This window comes from Lycorma delicatula, chromosome 5, assembly GCF_047948215.1.
Source record: "Lycorma delicatula isolate Av1 chromosome 5, ASM4794821v1, whole genome shotgun sequence".
NCBI lineage: Eukaryota > Metazoa > Arthropoda > Insecta > Hemiptera > Fulgoridae > Lycorma > Lycorma delicatula.
In genome coordinates this window covers 15552471-15568043 of record NC_134459.1, presented here as the reverse complement: position 1 = coordinate 15568043, position 15573 = coordinate 15552471, and the positions used below count along the sequence as shown (strand labels likewise).

At 30.8% G+C, this 15573-nt stretch overlaps 1 protein-coding gene across 1 annotated transcript in view; it reads left to right on the top strand.

Moving 5' to 3' along the window:
- Nucleotides 1–15573, top strand: part of LOC142324719 (lutropin-choriogonadotropic hormone receptor-like) — a 179342-nt gene that overhangs the window by 93945 nt on the left and 69824 nt on the right. Inside the window, exon 4 of the mRNA XM_075365636.1 lies at nucleotides 7500–7617. Within this exon, the coding sequence (XP_075221751.1) occupies nucleotides 7500–7617 (118 nt within the window). The remainder of the gene's footprint in view (nucleotides 1–7499; nucleotides 7618–15573) is intronic.

The following is a 15573-nucleotide window of genomic DNA, read 5'->3' as shown; positions in this document are numbered from 1 at the left end:
TGTTATATTTTTCAATAGTTTGTTCTTGAATCTCTGTACCACTTCAATGTTAATATCACTTGTCATATCCCATAGTCGGATTCAGTAGGACCAAATCGGTTTCAGGACCGCTGAGAACAGCAATTGTTGTTAAGTAATAATAGTCGCGGTCCTCTACCTAACAACTTAATGTTAAGCTGTGTCCTTTTCTTCCTGATATGAATCCTTCACGTCAGACGGCGATCCAGATGCAGTCCTAGGTATCGCAAGCTGTAATCTTGCAGGATAAAAACGCCATTAATTTTAACTCGTCACCCTTCTCATTGTAAATGTAACATGCGTAGACTGGCCGAATTAATCTTTATCTTCCATCTAGCTAGCCATTCGTTAATTAGATCCAATGCAGTTTGCAGTTTGCAGTTTTTGCAGAAGCTACGATAGGGCCAGCATCAGAGCAATTAATTACAAATTTAAATAGCCGCCATTTTGGAATTTTCAATATTATGGTTTTCAATCATATTAAATCTAAAGATATTGATGAGTACACACCACATTTCATTAAAATATATCAATCAGTTTTTAAGATATAATTATAAGACTGTATCTTATATAATTATAAAATATAATTTGAATTTCTTGAGAATTGTTTTTTTTTGTTTTTGTTTTAATACCTTGAATCAGTCCTTTAAATTAGTCTAAGATAATTAAAATTCCCTTCCTAGGAGAGCTTCCCTCCCTGGGACGCTCACCTACTTTCTTTCTCCTCTCTCTCACTCTCTCTCTCTCTCTCTCTCTACACACATATATATATATATATATATATATATATATATATAAATTTTTACCAGAGCATATTTTAAAATGAAATTATACTTAATTAATTAAGCTAATTATAATCTAGTATCACATTTACATATATTTAAGTTAATATCTTTTAATGTACGGAAATATTCGAATTTCATGTATATCTAAACTTTGTTAGGTCATGGTGTGTAATCGTAACCGAAGATTGCTGTATCGAATAAGTTAAACCCGCAATACCCAATTAACTCCATTAAATAGGTCTAACAGTATTAGATTTATGTTCAATTATTTGATTATTAATATTATTGTATCTACTATGTCCACTATTACGTAACATACTATTCAATTGGTTTATATGAAACGAACCATTAATATCAGCAATTAGGAATATTTTTAAAGTGGAATTTAAAAATTAAACTATGAGATAATTTTATTTTATTGATACTCTTCATTATATTTGGCTATAAACTCTATAACAAAAATTTTAAATAGTAATATCTAGGAAATTAAAATACAATCTTTTTTTTTTATCAAAATTTATTTGTTATTATAGTTCATTTTTATAAACGCACTTGCACAGATTCATTTCATTAAAAGTAAAAAAGTTCGTAAAACCCTAACAAAAAAAACAAAATATCCAATAGTATTACAAGACAAAGGAAAATAAAATCAAAACAGTAATATAATTAGCTTATGAAAGGAATTTAGGCTCTTTATTACGCATAGAGGTGATACTCATCATTTAAGGGATGTCACGCCCACCCAAGTCACTGGAGTTTGAGGTGTTTGAATTGCTGGACATCCTCACTGTTGTCTACCAGATTCAGCGCTACAGATTTCATAAGATTTTCTAGCCGTTATTTGTGAATGAGAACCGAACTGCTTGATTTCCTCGTGGACATAAGGCAATTCTAGATACCTATGAATTTCGATCCGCGGTAACAACAGTGTCTCTATAATGATTGTCATATTATAATATTTTCTCGTTCTAAGGATGGACACAGTCTTTTAAAAAAACAGCTTCTCAGACAATTTCGATAGTAGGCTTATCGATCTGTACGAATACCAGGTTTACCCGGTAACGAAATCATCACAATCTGAGACACTTTCCTCACAGTGGGATCAACGTCCGACGGACGCAAAATATGCAAAGTACTCCGAGAATAATTCATCCGTGATCGTTTGGCGAGGAGAATATTATATGTAATAGGCCCCATCCAGTTCACGATTTCAACTGAGGTCGCCTGAGTTTGATCCATGCTGAATCCAGAGAGATCGTGATGTTTTCAGGAACTTTTAATAAGCACCACAGTACCTCCATGTGCCCTATCATCTGGATATACAGAGTACATCCTTGAAGCCGAAAATAGTTCCGATCACTGAAGTGTATCTCCAAGATAAGGATGACATCGAAGAATTCAGTTAGGATGAGATCCTCAAACTCCTCCCTTTGATTAGTTAGGCCATCGGTGTTCCACGTAACACTTTTAAGAAATCTAGCCATCAGCAGATTTTCGCGAACACTTTAATAAATTTTCGCCTTGCCTATTTTTTGGACAAGAAGTTCTTTGGTACGACATCTTTTCCAGTTTATCCTCAGAATCCCCATAGTTACGCCCAACCGTCACTGCATATGATATAGCATACGACTGGAATCGGTACCAAGATTCCTGGTCTCTTTTCGTCCTACGGAGAAATTGACACTACTTGAATCAAAGCAAGATTATCGTCGGTCAATAAAGTCGAACCGAGTACTATTTTAAGCATGATGCACCATCGAAGATGTACAAAATATTTGGGTCCGATCTGACTCTCTTGATCAAATTAAATATTTTTAAATTATGCAGTATTATAAGTAAACCTGAGAAAAAAATAAAAATTCTTGGTATATTATGGGTCGCACTTGTAAAAAAAAAGTAAATATTCTTTTAGCAAAAAACTTTGGTCCCATTGATTCTTTTCCTCGATAGCTACCTCAAATAACATTTTCAATAACAACCTCAACTTGAAAACAGATAAAATATCAGTTTAAAAAATTCCAAAAAAATAATGTAATTCTTATGGCGGGTTCAATGAGACATCTTTTTTAGAAAGTCAACAGGTCGTCTTCAATGTTGATCAAATCAACTGCTTATCAATCTTAAAAATTAAACTTTAAAAATAAAAATCGTTTAATTTAATAAACCTATTTAGCCCCTTGTATTTTTTTGAAATACCATTTTATTTATAGGAATAATTATTTACTTTCATAAATCGGGCTAGTTTGATGCAATTTTATTATTTAATAAAGAGTATATACATGGGTACCATGATGCTCCTTTGTCCGATGGTCGAAAATCATCCCAAATCTGGAATTATACAGTGAAATATTTATACCAAAATTCTACTATTTGGTAAACGGTTTTCGAGATAAGATAAAAAAAGATTGTTCAGAAATAATCTTGAATATCTCCCCTCTACATTTGATTTACTTAAAACTTTGTAATATAAAATACCTTAATAGGTATTAATGTATAAAGCTCAATTTTATGGACAATTTTATACAAAATGTCAAAAGTTAAAAATGGCGAAAACTATCCACTCCCCTTTTTTAATTTTGTACAAAATCTAATACCATTAACTCCTCAAATATAGTAATATTTGAAACCATTTTCAAACAATTTATACCGAGCCTGTCATCAGATATAAACCAAAATACAAGATAATACAGGTGTGTACATACGTATATCTTCCGGAAATTTTTATAATTTTTGTATTTTTTAGACTAAGGGATCTTGAAATGTGAACATTTTCATGAACACCAATACCCAAAATTTTGGCCAATGGCTATGGCCAACATACTTTTCCTTTTAGCTATACTGCTACAGCAGCAATAGACCTAAATCCGCTAATTAAAAACTGATTATTTTCAAAACCATTTCTTTTCAACCTTAGCATTTAGAGCCACTGAAAGGTTTCTGTCAAGGAAAATTTCACTAATTAAGGATAAAAAAAAAACAAAAATGAGGTGTTCGTTTTAATATAAATATATTTAGTTTAAATTATGGCCGTTTTAGGAGTAAGAATAAAGAATGCACGATACGTTGATTCTAGGTTAACAAACTCTCATTCGTCATGTTGAGTCTTAGTTTCCAAAGGGTAATTGATCAGGAACGGAACGGAACGCAAGAATGACGGGAGTTTCAATATTTCTCCCTACAGATCCCAGAGCCTGGACAATGTCCCTTGCTGCTGTATCTTTCTATTATCGGGCGGATTTCATCGGTTATAAATTTTAAGTTTTATTTCTGGACGGATTTGTTAATTTGCGTTCCTATCCGTATGGACCAGCGTGAAATTTATTTACTGGTTCTGACCGTGAGAGACTAAGCTTTTGAGCTTAGTATTCCCGTCGTGATTCCCCTTCAGTCCATCCGCTGAAGTCCTTTCGATACCAGAACCTACGGGCTAGCAGGAGTGCCCCTAACGGAGCCCTAGTTATTTGAAGGGAGAAATGCGCCCCGTTCTCCGGAGAGAGTTGCATATGCTGACTAATTGAAATTGTGGTCTCTTTGTGGGACGATGTGGGGTGATGTCCAGCTTTTTATAGTTTTAACAAAATTTAATTGCGAAAAAAAAACGGTCACTTTTGCGGCCGAAATTTTCGCGCGGTTTTCATTTATAGGTTACGCGATACAGAGGCTCCTAAGCCTCGTTTGTCATTTTTTTACTCTCGTACCGCCTCTTCACGGTGGTTCGTTTAATACAGCATGATGCCGTTTTCTTATACCCTGTCGAGTACGGTCCTCTCGGCAGATGTCCTGGAGATGGCTGTGTTCGTACACGGCCACTCTCTCGAACAGTCTACGTGCCTGCACCCCCCCCCCCCACACGGGTACGGTGTGTAGTCCCGCATCGTAGCGAAGAGTGACGTTTCTGATGAACCACGGTGCTCCAAATATCGTCCGCAACGCTATGTTTTAGACGGCTTCTAATTTCGTTTGAAGCGTGTTCAACAAACCTATGCCGGGTAAGCATATGTTAGAATAGGCAGGACGTATAGCCGAAAAATGAGCAATTTGGTCGCCAGTGGATATGGACTGGCACTGTTCAGTACTGGGTATAGTGAGGCCCTGACGGCCTTTGCCCTTTGGGTCACATATTTAACAAGTTCTCCTAAGGTAAGCCGTTTGTCCAGGACTACTCCCAGGTACTTAACTGTTTTCCCAAAGGGGATTTTCTCTCCTGAGATTTCCAGCTGCCTGGCTGGAGCACGTGTCTTGTACGTGAACATCACTGCCACCGATTTTTCACCGTTGACCTTGATTCTCCACATATCGAGCCACGGCTCTACTAGATCCAATTGCCTTTGGATTCTCTCGATCGCGTAATCTACACTTCCGGATTCATAATAATATGCCGTGTCGTCTGCGTATAGAGCTGTAATTGATCAGATGAAATATCCTAAACGCACTATAGTAGTATAGAAACCTCAGGTTCAAAAGTCATGTTGACCTTTGACCCCAGACCAAATTTTGACGATTGAATCCGAGATCATGTTTTCTACGATGAACATGCGTTTCTAGTTAAATCTACATCTGAAAGAGTGGAATTACTGCAAAATATAGAGTAAAACATGGGTTTCAGATGCCTCTAAAATTACAAAAAAACAACCAACAATCAAACAAACGATTGAACCCGACAGTCTCTTTTTATGGGTTTATTCGAATACATTAAAAAAACGGCTACTTTCAATGATAAATGTGTGCGCACGTTAAATTTACATGTTGAAGCAGTTAATTTACTGAAAAATTCATAGTAAAAGATATGTTTTAACTGCAAACAGCATGATTAATTTTTCATTTAAGATGATGATGATGATGTAAGTCAACATTACTTTCAGGGAAAGCGGGTGTTGTGAATTTTTATTTTTTTATAGTTGTAATAGCTATTTATTGACAGCTAATGTTATTTTATTTTTATAATACATAAGAAACGGAATTTCTCAGACATATCTTTCATTAAATAAAAAAAGGGCCATCTTTAAAACGGTGCGTCCTAGGCCATTTTTAAAGCGATTTTGAAAGTCTGTATGTACAGACTACTTTGCGATCACCCGGAACGATAGGTCCTAGTCCCATGCATTTAGGTCAAACCGTTCTCGAGATACTAGCGCGAGCAAAATTCGCATATGTCAATTCACTTCAAACCTACTTTTCACTATCAATTTTTCAATAAATCTACTCCTTCATCTTTTAAATTTAAGAAAAACTATAATGAGGTTCTGCATCGATCGGTCATCATTACTTTCAGCGAAAACGGGGTGAAAACATTTAATTCGTTATTGTAGATGTGTTCCTTTAGATTTGGCGAGACTAAAATAATTTCATATAAAGCCGCAACATACAGTAAATTTATTGATCAAACAGCTTCTACATCACAATTCATAGTTTTTTATAAATGTATTTTATAGTATTAACATACAATAGAGTGTCTATTACATCAGGGGAGTCCCTATACCATCAGTTAATCATTCATAATTAGATGTTTTTTTTTATATATTAGTTTAGACAGATAATACAATAGCATTCATCTTTAATCTTTACTTAACGTAATTATAGTTTTACTGCGCATGCCCAGAAGCATATTAATAGATGTATGTTACGAAAAAATAAACGATAACTATTCGTATGGTATTTTTACCAATTTTAAACTAATTATCAGTACAAATACAGGTTTTTTTAACACTAAAAAATTTGTCAAAATTCTGGGAAAGCGTTTAAAACATGGTATTGCAATAAAGAAAATAATTAATTAAATTTTAAAACATATGTTTTACTGTGAATTTTTCAGTAAATCAAAATTGTTCAACATGTAAATTTAACGTGAACACACATTCATCATTGAAAGTGGCCATTCTTAAATTATTCGGATAAACTCGTGAAAAGAAACCCTCGAGTTCAATCGTCATTTTGAATGTTGGTTATTTGTTGTAATTTTAGAGATATCTCAATACCGTGGTTTACTATGCATTTAACAGTAAATCCACTCATTCAGCTTGTAGATTTAACTAGAAACACATGTTCATCCCAGAAAACATGACCTCGGGTTCAACCGTAAAAATTTTATCTGGGGTCAAAGGTCAACATGATATTTCTATACTACTCACTATGTTTAGTACTAGTGAATTCGAATCCGATTTATGTATAATTACTTAGAAGATTTAAGAACAGATTGAATAAATAAAAATCTTAATTATACATCATTTGACAGATCAGTTTGATCTGTAGCAGTTTGTATTGCTACAGCAACAATACTGTAGCTACTGCCGGTAAAATAAAAATCGAACATAAAAATCTAATTAAAAAATTTTAATTTGGAAGATTATACACTAAGAATTTAACCTTAAACATGATGTTAATTTTTCTTGAAGCATAATAAGCCTCCTTTTATGATAAATAAAACTTGTAGACAAACATTATGCCTAATTTAGTGTAAGAAATAAATATTTTACTCTAAGTTCCGCTGTATAATAACTATATATAGTTACTGATATAGAATATTGTAAGAAATATATATATCATTATTTCATATCATATAATATCCTACATAATAAAAAAATATATACCGTTATTAGAATTTGAATGCGCATCAATTTTCTTATATATTTCGAAATAAACCTATTCTAAAAACTATAAAAATACATAGGTATACGTTTTATTCTCTTTTTTTTACAGGGATCTATCCCAAACGGCGATAACCCGTCTTCCTACAAAGGGACTGGAAAATTTAGAGGAACTCCGTCTCCAAAATACTCCAACACTGAAAGTTTTCCCTTCTGTTTACAAATTTAAAGTAAGTTATTACACTATTAAGATAAATGTATTGCTTATTTATTCACTGCTGTATCCATTTTTTCCCACTATCTTTAAATTATTTTGCGTACTTTCTGTGCAACCTTTTATATGTATATATATATATATATAGAATATAATATCGTAATTTGACTACCATTAACTGCGCTCCTAAATCCTTTGATATGTCTAGACCACATTTTGTAGTTAGTCTGTATGGCCCTTTGAAAATACAGGCTACCATTAAATACAGATACTTACCTAATTTTTCCCTTCACACTTAATGATATTTATGATAGTGCATTAATGAAATTCAGCGGTAGTGGAAAATGGAAGAGTGCGAATAGACCGTAAGTAGAGCAGGAGTAAAGAGAGATACAGTGTGGTGGAGGGCAAGTAAAGCGACTAATTGATTATAATAAATGTTGTACAAATTAAAAGTGAAGTAGTGAATAACTTAAATTATAGCCTACCATTTTTATACGCCAATAAAGTATAAAAAGGAATGTGAATAAAACATAGAGATGAATATACAATATATATATAACTAATTAATACTATATAGTTATAATTATAACAAATGTATTTATATTAGCGGACGTGCTATTGCTAAATTTGAGTGTATGACTTAAATAGATTTTGTTTTATATTTGAATTATGTAATCGATTTCGTTCATTTCGTTGTGCTGTTTCTTCCTCTGTTTCATTTCTTCTGTATTCTCACATTCTCCCATTCACTTTTTTTTCTTTTTCTGTTTAGCCTCCGAAACCACCATAAGCTATTACGTCAAAGGATGGATGAAGATGATAAGTATGAATGGAAATGAAGTGTAATATTTTACAGTTTCAGGTCGATCGTTCCTGAGATGTGTGGTTAATATAAACCCGACCAGCAAAGAAATCTCATTCCCTTGGTTCGAATTGTGTCGACCAATATTCTGTCGTTTTGGACATATTTTTATTTTTAAATGGTAAAAAGATTTACCTTCAACATAAATATTAATATTATTATTTACAATTTTTTTTACTGATAATGAAAAGAAAGAGTATTACGAAAACAATAAATTGTACAATATTAATTCACTAATAATTTTCTTTCTTTCTTCTTATGACTCCTAGAACGTTTACTACAGTTCAAACCTCACCAATGTCACTACTACGTAAATCAATAAAAAAAAAAATCTGATGTGCCCCACACGACTTCCTTGTACACGTATTAAAATTACACATATACTTTTTTTTTTTAATGAAAATTACACAAAATTTTATTTCATTAATAATTTTTAATGTTTGCACATATACATATATATATATTATATTGTTATTATTGAATTATTATTTATTGTAAAAACATTTTTTTACAATCAGACGTAATTATTAATAAATCAAAACATTTAAATTAAAAAAAAAAGTTAAAAAAGGAGATGAAGTCTAGAATCGAACCGATGTGCCTTCCCCTTGCAAGACCCAAATATTTCATTAATTAAACTTTTATTTGACTGTAACTCTGGACCCGATCAAAATAAGTATCATTTATTATATATTGTTGAAAAGCTCTCAATGAGGGCTTATTACTGAAGTTAAGAAAAAGTCCAAAATCCAAATTCTTTAGTCTTGTGGCTTTTTCTGGACACTTTTGATCAGGCCGATTGCAATCAAAAGGGAAGGTGCGCCACTAGATGTTACAATCCTAAATCCAAAATTTCAACATCCTATGGCGAATCATGTTACGCCGAAATTAGTCAAAATATGGATTCAGGGATTGTCAAAAATTTCCGTTGAAATCTAAAAACCGAAATTTTTCGTGATCAAATTATCTCCTTTACTTCGTACAAAGAAGTAAAAAATGTAAACATAAATAACCTAAAGATTATTTTACTAAATTTAATGTCATTGTATGTAACGAGAGATATTGTCTATATCGATTGTCATTGTCTATATCTAACATTGCGTTGTCTATGTCAAAATCGACTTTCTCAGACAGTTATTATGCGAGACCAATATTTTGTTTTTATAAACGTATTATTATTTAAACATGTAAACTAATTCCATAGAACTAATAAAATATAAACACTACCAAGACAAATAATAAAAATAATTATGAAGTTTTCTGCGAAATGGGTTAAGTAGTTTTTGAATTATTAGGGTATACACTAAACGAAGATTATCATTTATTTATATAGATTATTATCAAATAACAAATTATTAAAAAAATCTTACAACACAGAACTGTGTTTCTCTGGGTTTTTCTGATGCACGGCTTACACACACACACACACACACACACACACACACAAAACTAAATTTAAGTATTTATTATTTTATTTAAATATAATATTTTTTCATTTATGTAATTCAATCATTATAATTAAAGTGCGCGCGTCCATACCGTAATTCGCGCAGGTGTGGTGGTACTAGCGACGTCAGTCGACACTAACTATTATAATTTCACAACTTATTTCACAAATATTTCGGTCATCCATCGACGTATTTGTTATGTGTCCACCTTCATCGGAGGATTTCGGACATTTGCCAGATATCGGTCTTTGACAATAACATATATATTAAAATTTTCAGTAATAATTCCACGCACTAAATTTTAAATCTTATTTGGTTAACTCCTCCTGTACTCTCAAACAAAACAATATAAATAAATATATTTGTATCAATTACATTTATTACGTAGAATAATAATAGTAAAAAACCAAAAACAATAAAAGTACGATAATGAAATAACAATACTATATACATATTTAGTACCGTGACATAACAGATGTAAGAAATGTCATTTACAGAAATTATACAGGCATTTTCAGAGATAATAAACATTCCATGCCAGGCTCAATAAGGAAAGTGAAAAGTTTATTTGTTTTCTCTTTGCTATCTCTTCACCCAGTTAAATATCAGCATGCCAAGTCTTCTGAAATACATGTAATATTTAATCCTACAAACAATCATAAAAACTTACTGTATAATAAACATCATTATACTCAGAGAAAATTAATGTTTCTAATTATTCTTGAATCCCTAATTCTTTACTTGCGTTATACCCATATGAAATAATGGGACACGTATCATAAAGTAATAAATTTGTCTCTATCCAGAAAAACTCTATACGTACTTTTGTGAAAAATAATAAGAAATTGTGAAATATAATTGATATTCATACAACAATTTAATTAAGAGTATTATTTCACGCGATAGACGAATAATTTAATCATACCTAGATAAATATGTAGGTATAAATAATATAAATAGTTAATTATAGATATAAATCACTTTTGTTTTCTAAAAATTTAAGTGAAAGTTACATTAAGGTTAATTGAGTAGAAGAAATTTAATCTTGCTAATTGAATTGTCATTTTCTAAATGATTTTTGTTTCAAGGTCCTTTCTACAAGAGTTCATAACTGTCATAAAATATTTTTTTGTGTTTTTTTTAACTGCATTTGAATTATACATATACGTGCGTGATTTGCGCGCGAACGAGAGTGTGTATATTGTTATTTTAGTCAGGTAAATTCAAACCTAATAAAGGCTTAAAAATTGTTTTTGTTAATTAAACATCTTCAATACCAAATTCTAATAATTATTACATAAATTATAGTTTATAAAAAGTTAAAATTAAAATACTCAAATATGATTTCTAAGTTACATTTTTTGTTATAAGTAACTTTTGCAGGTTAAGAAATTATTATTTTAAATGTTTCTACTTTTTTCTCTAAAACAATAAAATGATTGATTATTTATATAATTTCCAATTACCTAAGATTACCTGACCACCATTTTTTTTGTAGAAAGGTGTATATATATATATATGCACACACATACACACAAATTCATCTTCTTACAAATAAAAAAATAAATGTAGAAAATCTAATAAGTTGTCGGGTTGTGGATTAAATAAAAACATTTTAAAATTGGGCATTTTTCTGACGTAATCCTATGTGAAAATGTGACATGAAGTTTTAATAAAACTATCTGGTTTATTTTTATAACTCAATCGGGAATTTTTACTATCCCATCTAGATAGCGCCATAGCAGAGCTTAGCTCTAGAAGGGAAAGAATAGTAATTGGGCCGATTTAGGTACAAGCGGTTTTCACCGGATTTTGACGTTTTGACACCAAAGAAACCCAAAAACCAGATGAAAATTTTCCGGAATTGATGTTTGTATGCACGTGTATGTGTTCGGTGTTATATCTACAAAAATATTGGACCGATTTTCAATAAATTTGGTCAGATTACTTCTATATATGGGGCATTGATGCTATTAAATTTTCAACTTAAAGGTCTAGAAGGTGAGGCTGTAGAACAAGGTTACCCTCAGTATCACGAGTTTTTGCCTAATTATGGTCATATTTTTCTTACGCACATTTTTTGACTAAATATTTAAAAAATAAATATATTAGAAAAAAAATGTTGCACCCCTACCCCAAAAAAGCTCTAAACTAATGGCTAACTGGGCATACTGAATCAATAGTACCGCTTGAAACCACAAGAAACGCTAGTGTCACTGTCCGCCATCTTCGAATTTCCCTTTTTCTATGTGAAAACTTTTTCTACGTGGAAATTTCTTTTTCCCTCTTCCTCTTGGACCGGTAAATTTGAAATTCCACAGGGCTGCCAACCAAATTACTATTTATACATTAAATATTAATTATTAATTTTATTTAGTTAATATTTCAAAAGTTGATAGCACTGACGTACAGCTATCGTAGTCGTCTGCTGTGTTGTGACGTCACAGATGAGCGGTAGAATTAAATAAAAGAATAATATTTAACGTGTAAAAAAGTAACTCGGTCTGGTTGTGTCTCGAACACCAGCCTGCCTACCGTGCAAGCGAAATTTATTCGCTTGTACAGTAAATCTATAAAAAACGTATTTGGTATGTATTCATACTCACCAGAGAATGCTGAAATTTTTTAATCTCGGTCTTACATGATAAAATATGTATAAAAATACAACCCATGAACAATAATCGAGCCCAGAACTTTTCACGTGAAAAATAGTAGACTATATCAATCTAGTAAAAATTAATTGAATGATAAAGTTTTAATTATTTAAAACTTAATTTAAATTCTGTTTAAAAAAAAATTAATTTAATATTATTCAATGTACTTATCCTTCCACGATCCAGATAAAAGAATTTAAAACTTCAAGAGTAATATCTAAGCAGAAAATAGTAGTAAAATTTAAAAAAAATCTATAACTTTCAAAAATTTTTCATTATATTTTTTTAAATATGTTTGATTAATATTTTGGAAGTTTATTAGGATCCTTTTAAAAAATAAATGTAGGTCAGCCAATATACGTATGTTTTTTTAAATGTTGATGTATTTTATTCAAAAATGAAAACTGCACAAGAGAGAAGTAGAGAGAAATTTGTTCATATACACATTTATTAACGGTGCAGAATTACATTACCATACAAACCGCATCGATAAAGCTACCTACTGTGATGGGTTTTCAACCCATTTTAGTTTCAAGGCTATCTGCTTTAACCTTTCTTTCCTCTTGAAAATGTCATTAATCTTTTTTTAAATTGTAAATTCTCCTAAATACACGTTTAAAACTGTATAGCAAAAATTAAATTAAACTTTGGTTTTTTTAATGATTTTTTAATGATAATTTTGAAATTTGTGCGTGATGGAAATGGAATTTTTGTAGGGGATAAAAAATGCCATGCTTAAACGGGTTCGAATTCGGGACTTCTGAATGAAATTCCGAGACCCTATCGTTCTGCCACGGAGATAAGCACGAAGATTGTTCAATCCGTTAATGAATACTAATTAATCTATATAATAATTATTAAACTAATTTGTCGAAATTAAGTTCAGATTAATCTAAAAATTTCTAAAGTTTATTTTTAAGCTATAATTTTTTTTTTTAATTTGTTTATAAAATCTGAACGGAGAAAAGATTTATTAAATTTCTGACCGAAAAAAATTAGTACTGGTAATTCTAAACACAGAATAAATTTCCTAACCTTACACAGCTAGTAGCAGTATCAGAGTGTACAATTTTATTAATAGTACTGTACAATTAATGATGGTGTGTATATACGAGTATGTCGCAGGGAGATTTTAAAAACGGAGATTTGATCAAATTCCTAAGGTAGATGATCAATACACGGAAGATGTTAAAATTATATACAAATCAGGATACAATGAAGCTGTCTACTGGCCACTAAATAGGTAAAATATGTACATATATATATATATATATATATATATATATATATATATATATATAATTTGTATATTTAACGTTAATTAGACGAAGTTAGCAAGCGTAGGTTATGTTTGGTTAGGTTATATTGATATAGTGCGCGATACGTTATTACACGGAATCAACATAATCTAATCAAACATAACCTACGATCGCATCGCTCGCTAACCTCGTCTGATTAACGAGGTTCTTTATCATGCCGTTTGTTCAAAATCACTTAGTTTCTATAGGAAAATCACACATAGAGTGTAATTTTAACATCTTCCGTGAACCGATTATCTACCTTAGGGATTTAATCGATTCTCGTTTTCATCATTTCCCTGCGACATATACACTTGTATATAATGCAAGTTTCTTTATTGTTCTGTTAGTATAGTTTTAACTTTTGAATAAACTATACATATTCCTCTAAATTGAAATTTTTATAGAAAAATTTATAAAATTAACTAATCCCCTTCCAACAAAATTAAGAACATACATAATAACAAAATTTCCAAAAGTTCGTTTTTTTATTTTTAAAAAAACCATACATTATTATTTACCTAATTTTATTGACTTAAACTCAATTTACACACAGCTTGTGGATGGGTTGCCGGACTGGTGGGGGATGTGTGAATACAAATATACACGGAACAAAACGACTGAATTCTTGTTATTTAAGGTGTTTATCTTTAAGTTTCTGTGCAATTATATGCAACAATATTTGTACGAGAATATTTCCGCACTACAGTAAGCTTGTAATGTTGTTGTAAACATTAATTAGAGATTGCCTCCACCAACAATGGAAAGCGTGTGCACAAAAGTTGCGAATAATTTGTATTCAATATTATTCAGCATCCATTGACGAGTCGACTATTACCCAGGGCATTTTAATTAGGTTTGCTATTTCCATAACTTTAGATATTTGCTAAGAATCAAAGTAAAACAAAGTGTACAACAATTTCCTTCCATTACTTATAATTTTATTTCTTGAATTATAAAATTTTTTTTTATTTTTATTTTTTTATTAATTTATTATTTTATTAATTCATCGGAAAGCTGAAACCTTATGCATGGGAATATGAGATACAAGTTTTATAGCGTATGAAAAATACCTTTCCTGACCGGGATTCAAACCCGAAACCTCCGGAGGAAAGCCGATATGCTACCACTCCGCCGCGGAGATCGATTTTACTTATGAAATGTTATCATAATTAAGTAATATTTACTTAAAATTAATATCCCCTTAATTAAAGCACATTTTTATTTTTATTTTTATTTTTTTCAATGGTTCTGAAGTTAATCCTTTGTTAAAAACATATTATCAATTTTAACATCTTTATTTTCTTTCGATCAATTATCATTCAATTGGAAAACTTTCCCGTCTATTCTTTTCAATTTAATTTCATTTTCAATTTATTCTTCTATAAGTATTTTGAAAGAAACGAGGATAGATTACATATTTATCTTACATATTTTTGAAGTGGAGCTTACTTTTCTTTTCTTTCAGTTCTTATTATACTTACTGAATTATTGTAAAGACTGTAAATTTACAAATCGCACAACATTTTACAAATAATCTTCTTATTTTTATTCATATCATGTAATATAAATAATACATTACTCAAATCTGGAATATTAAAATCCAGTTATGGTAATAACTTTCATATTAAAAACCATAACAAAAATATAACAGTCGTTAAAAATACGGGAATATATATTTACTTTTAAAAAAGTAAAGCCCAGAAA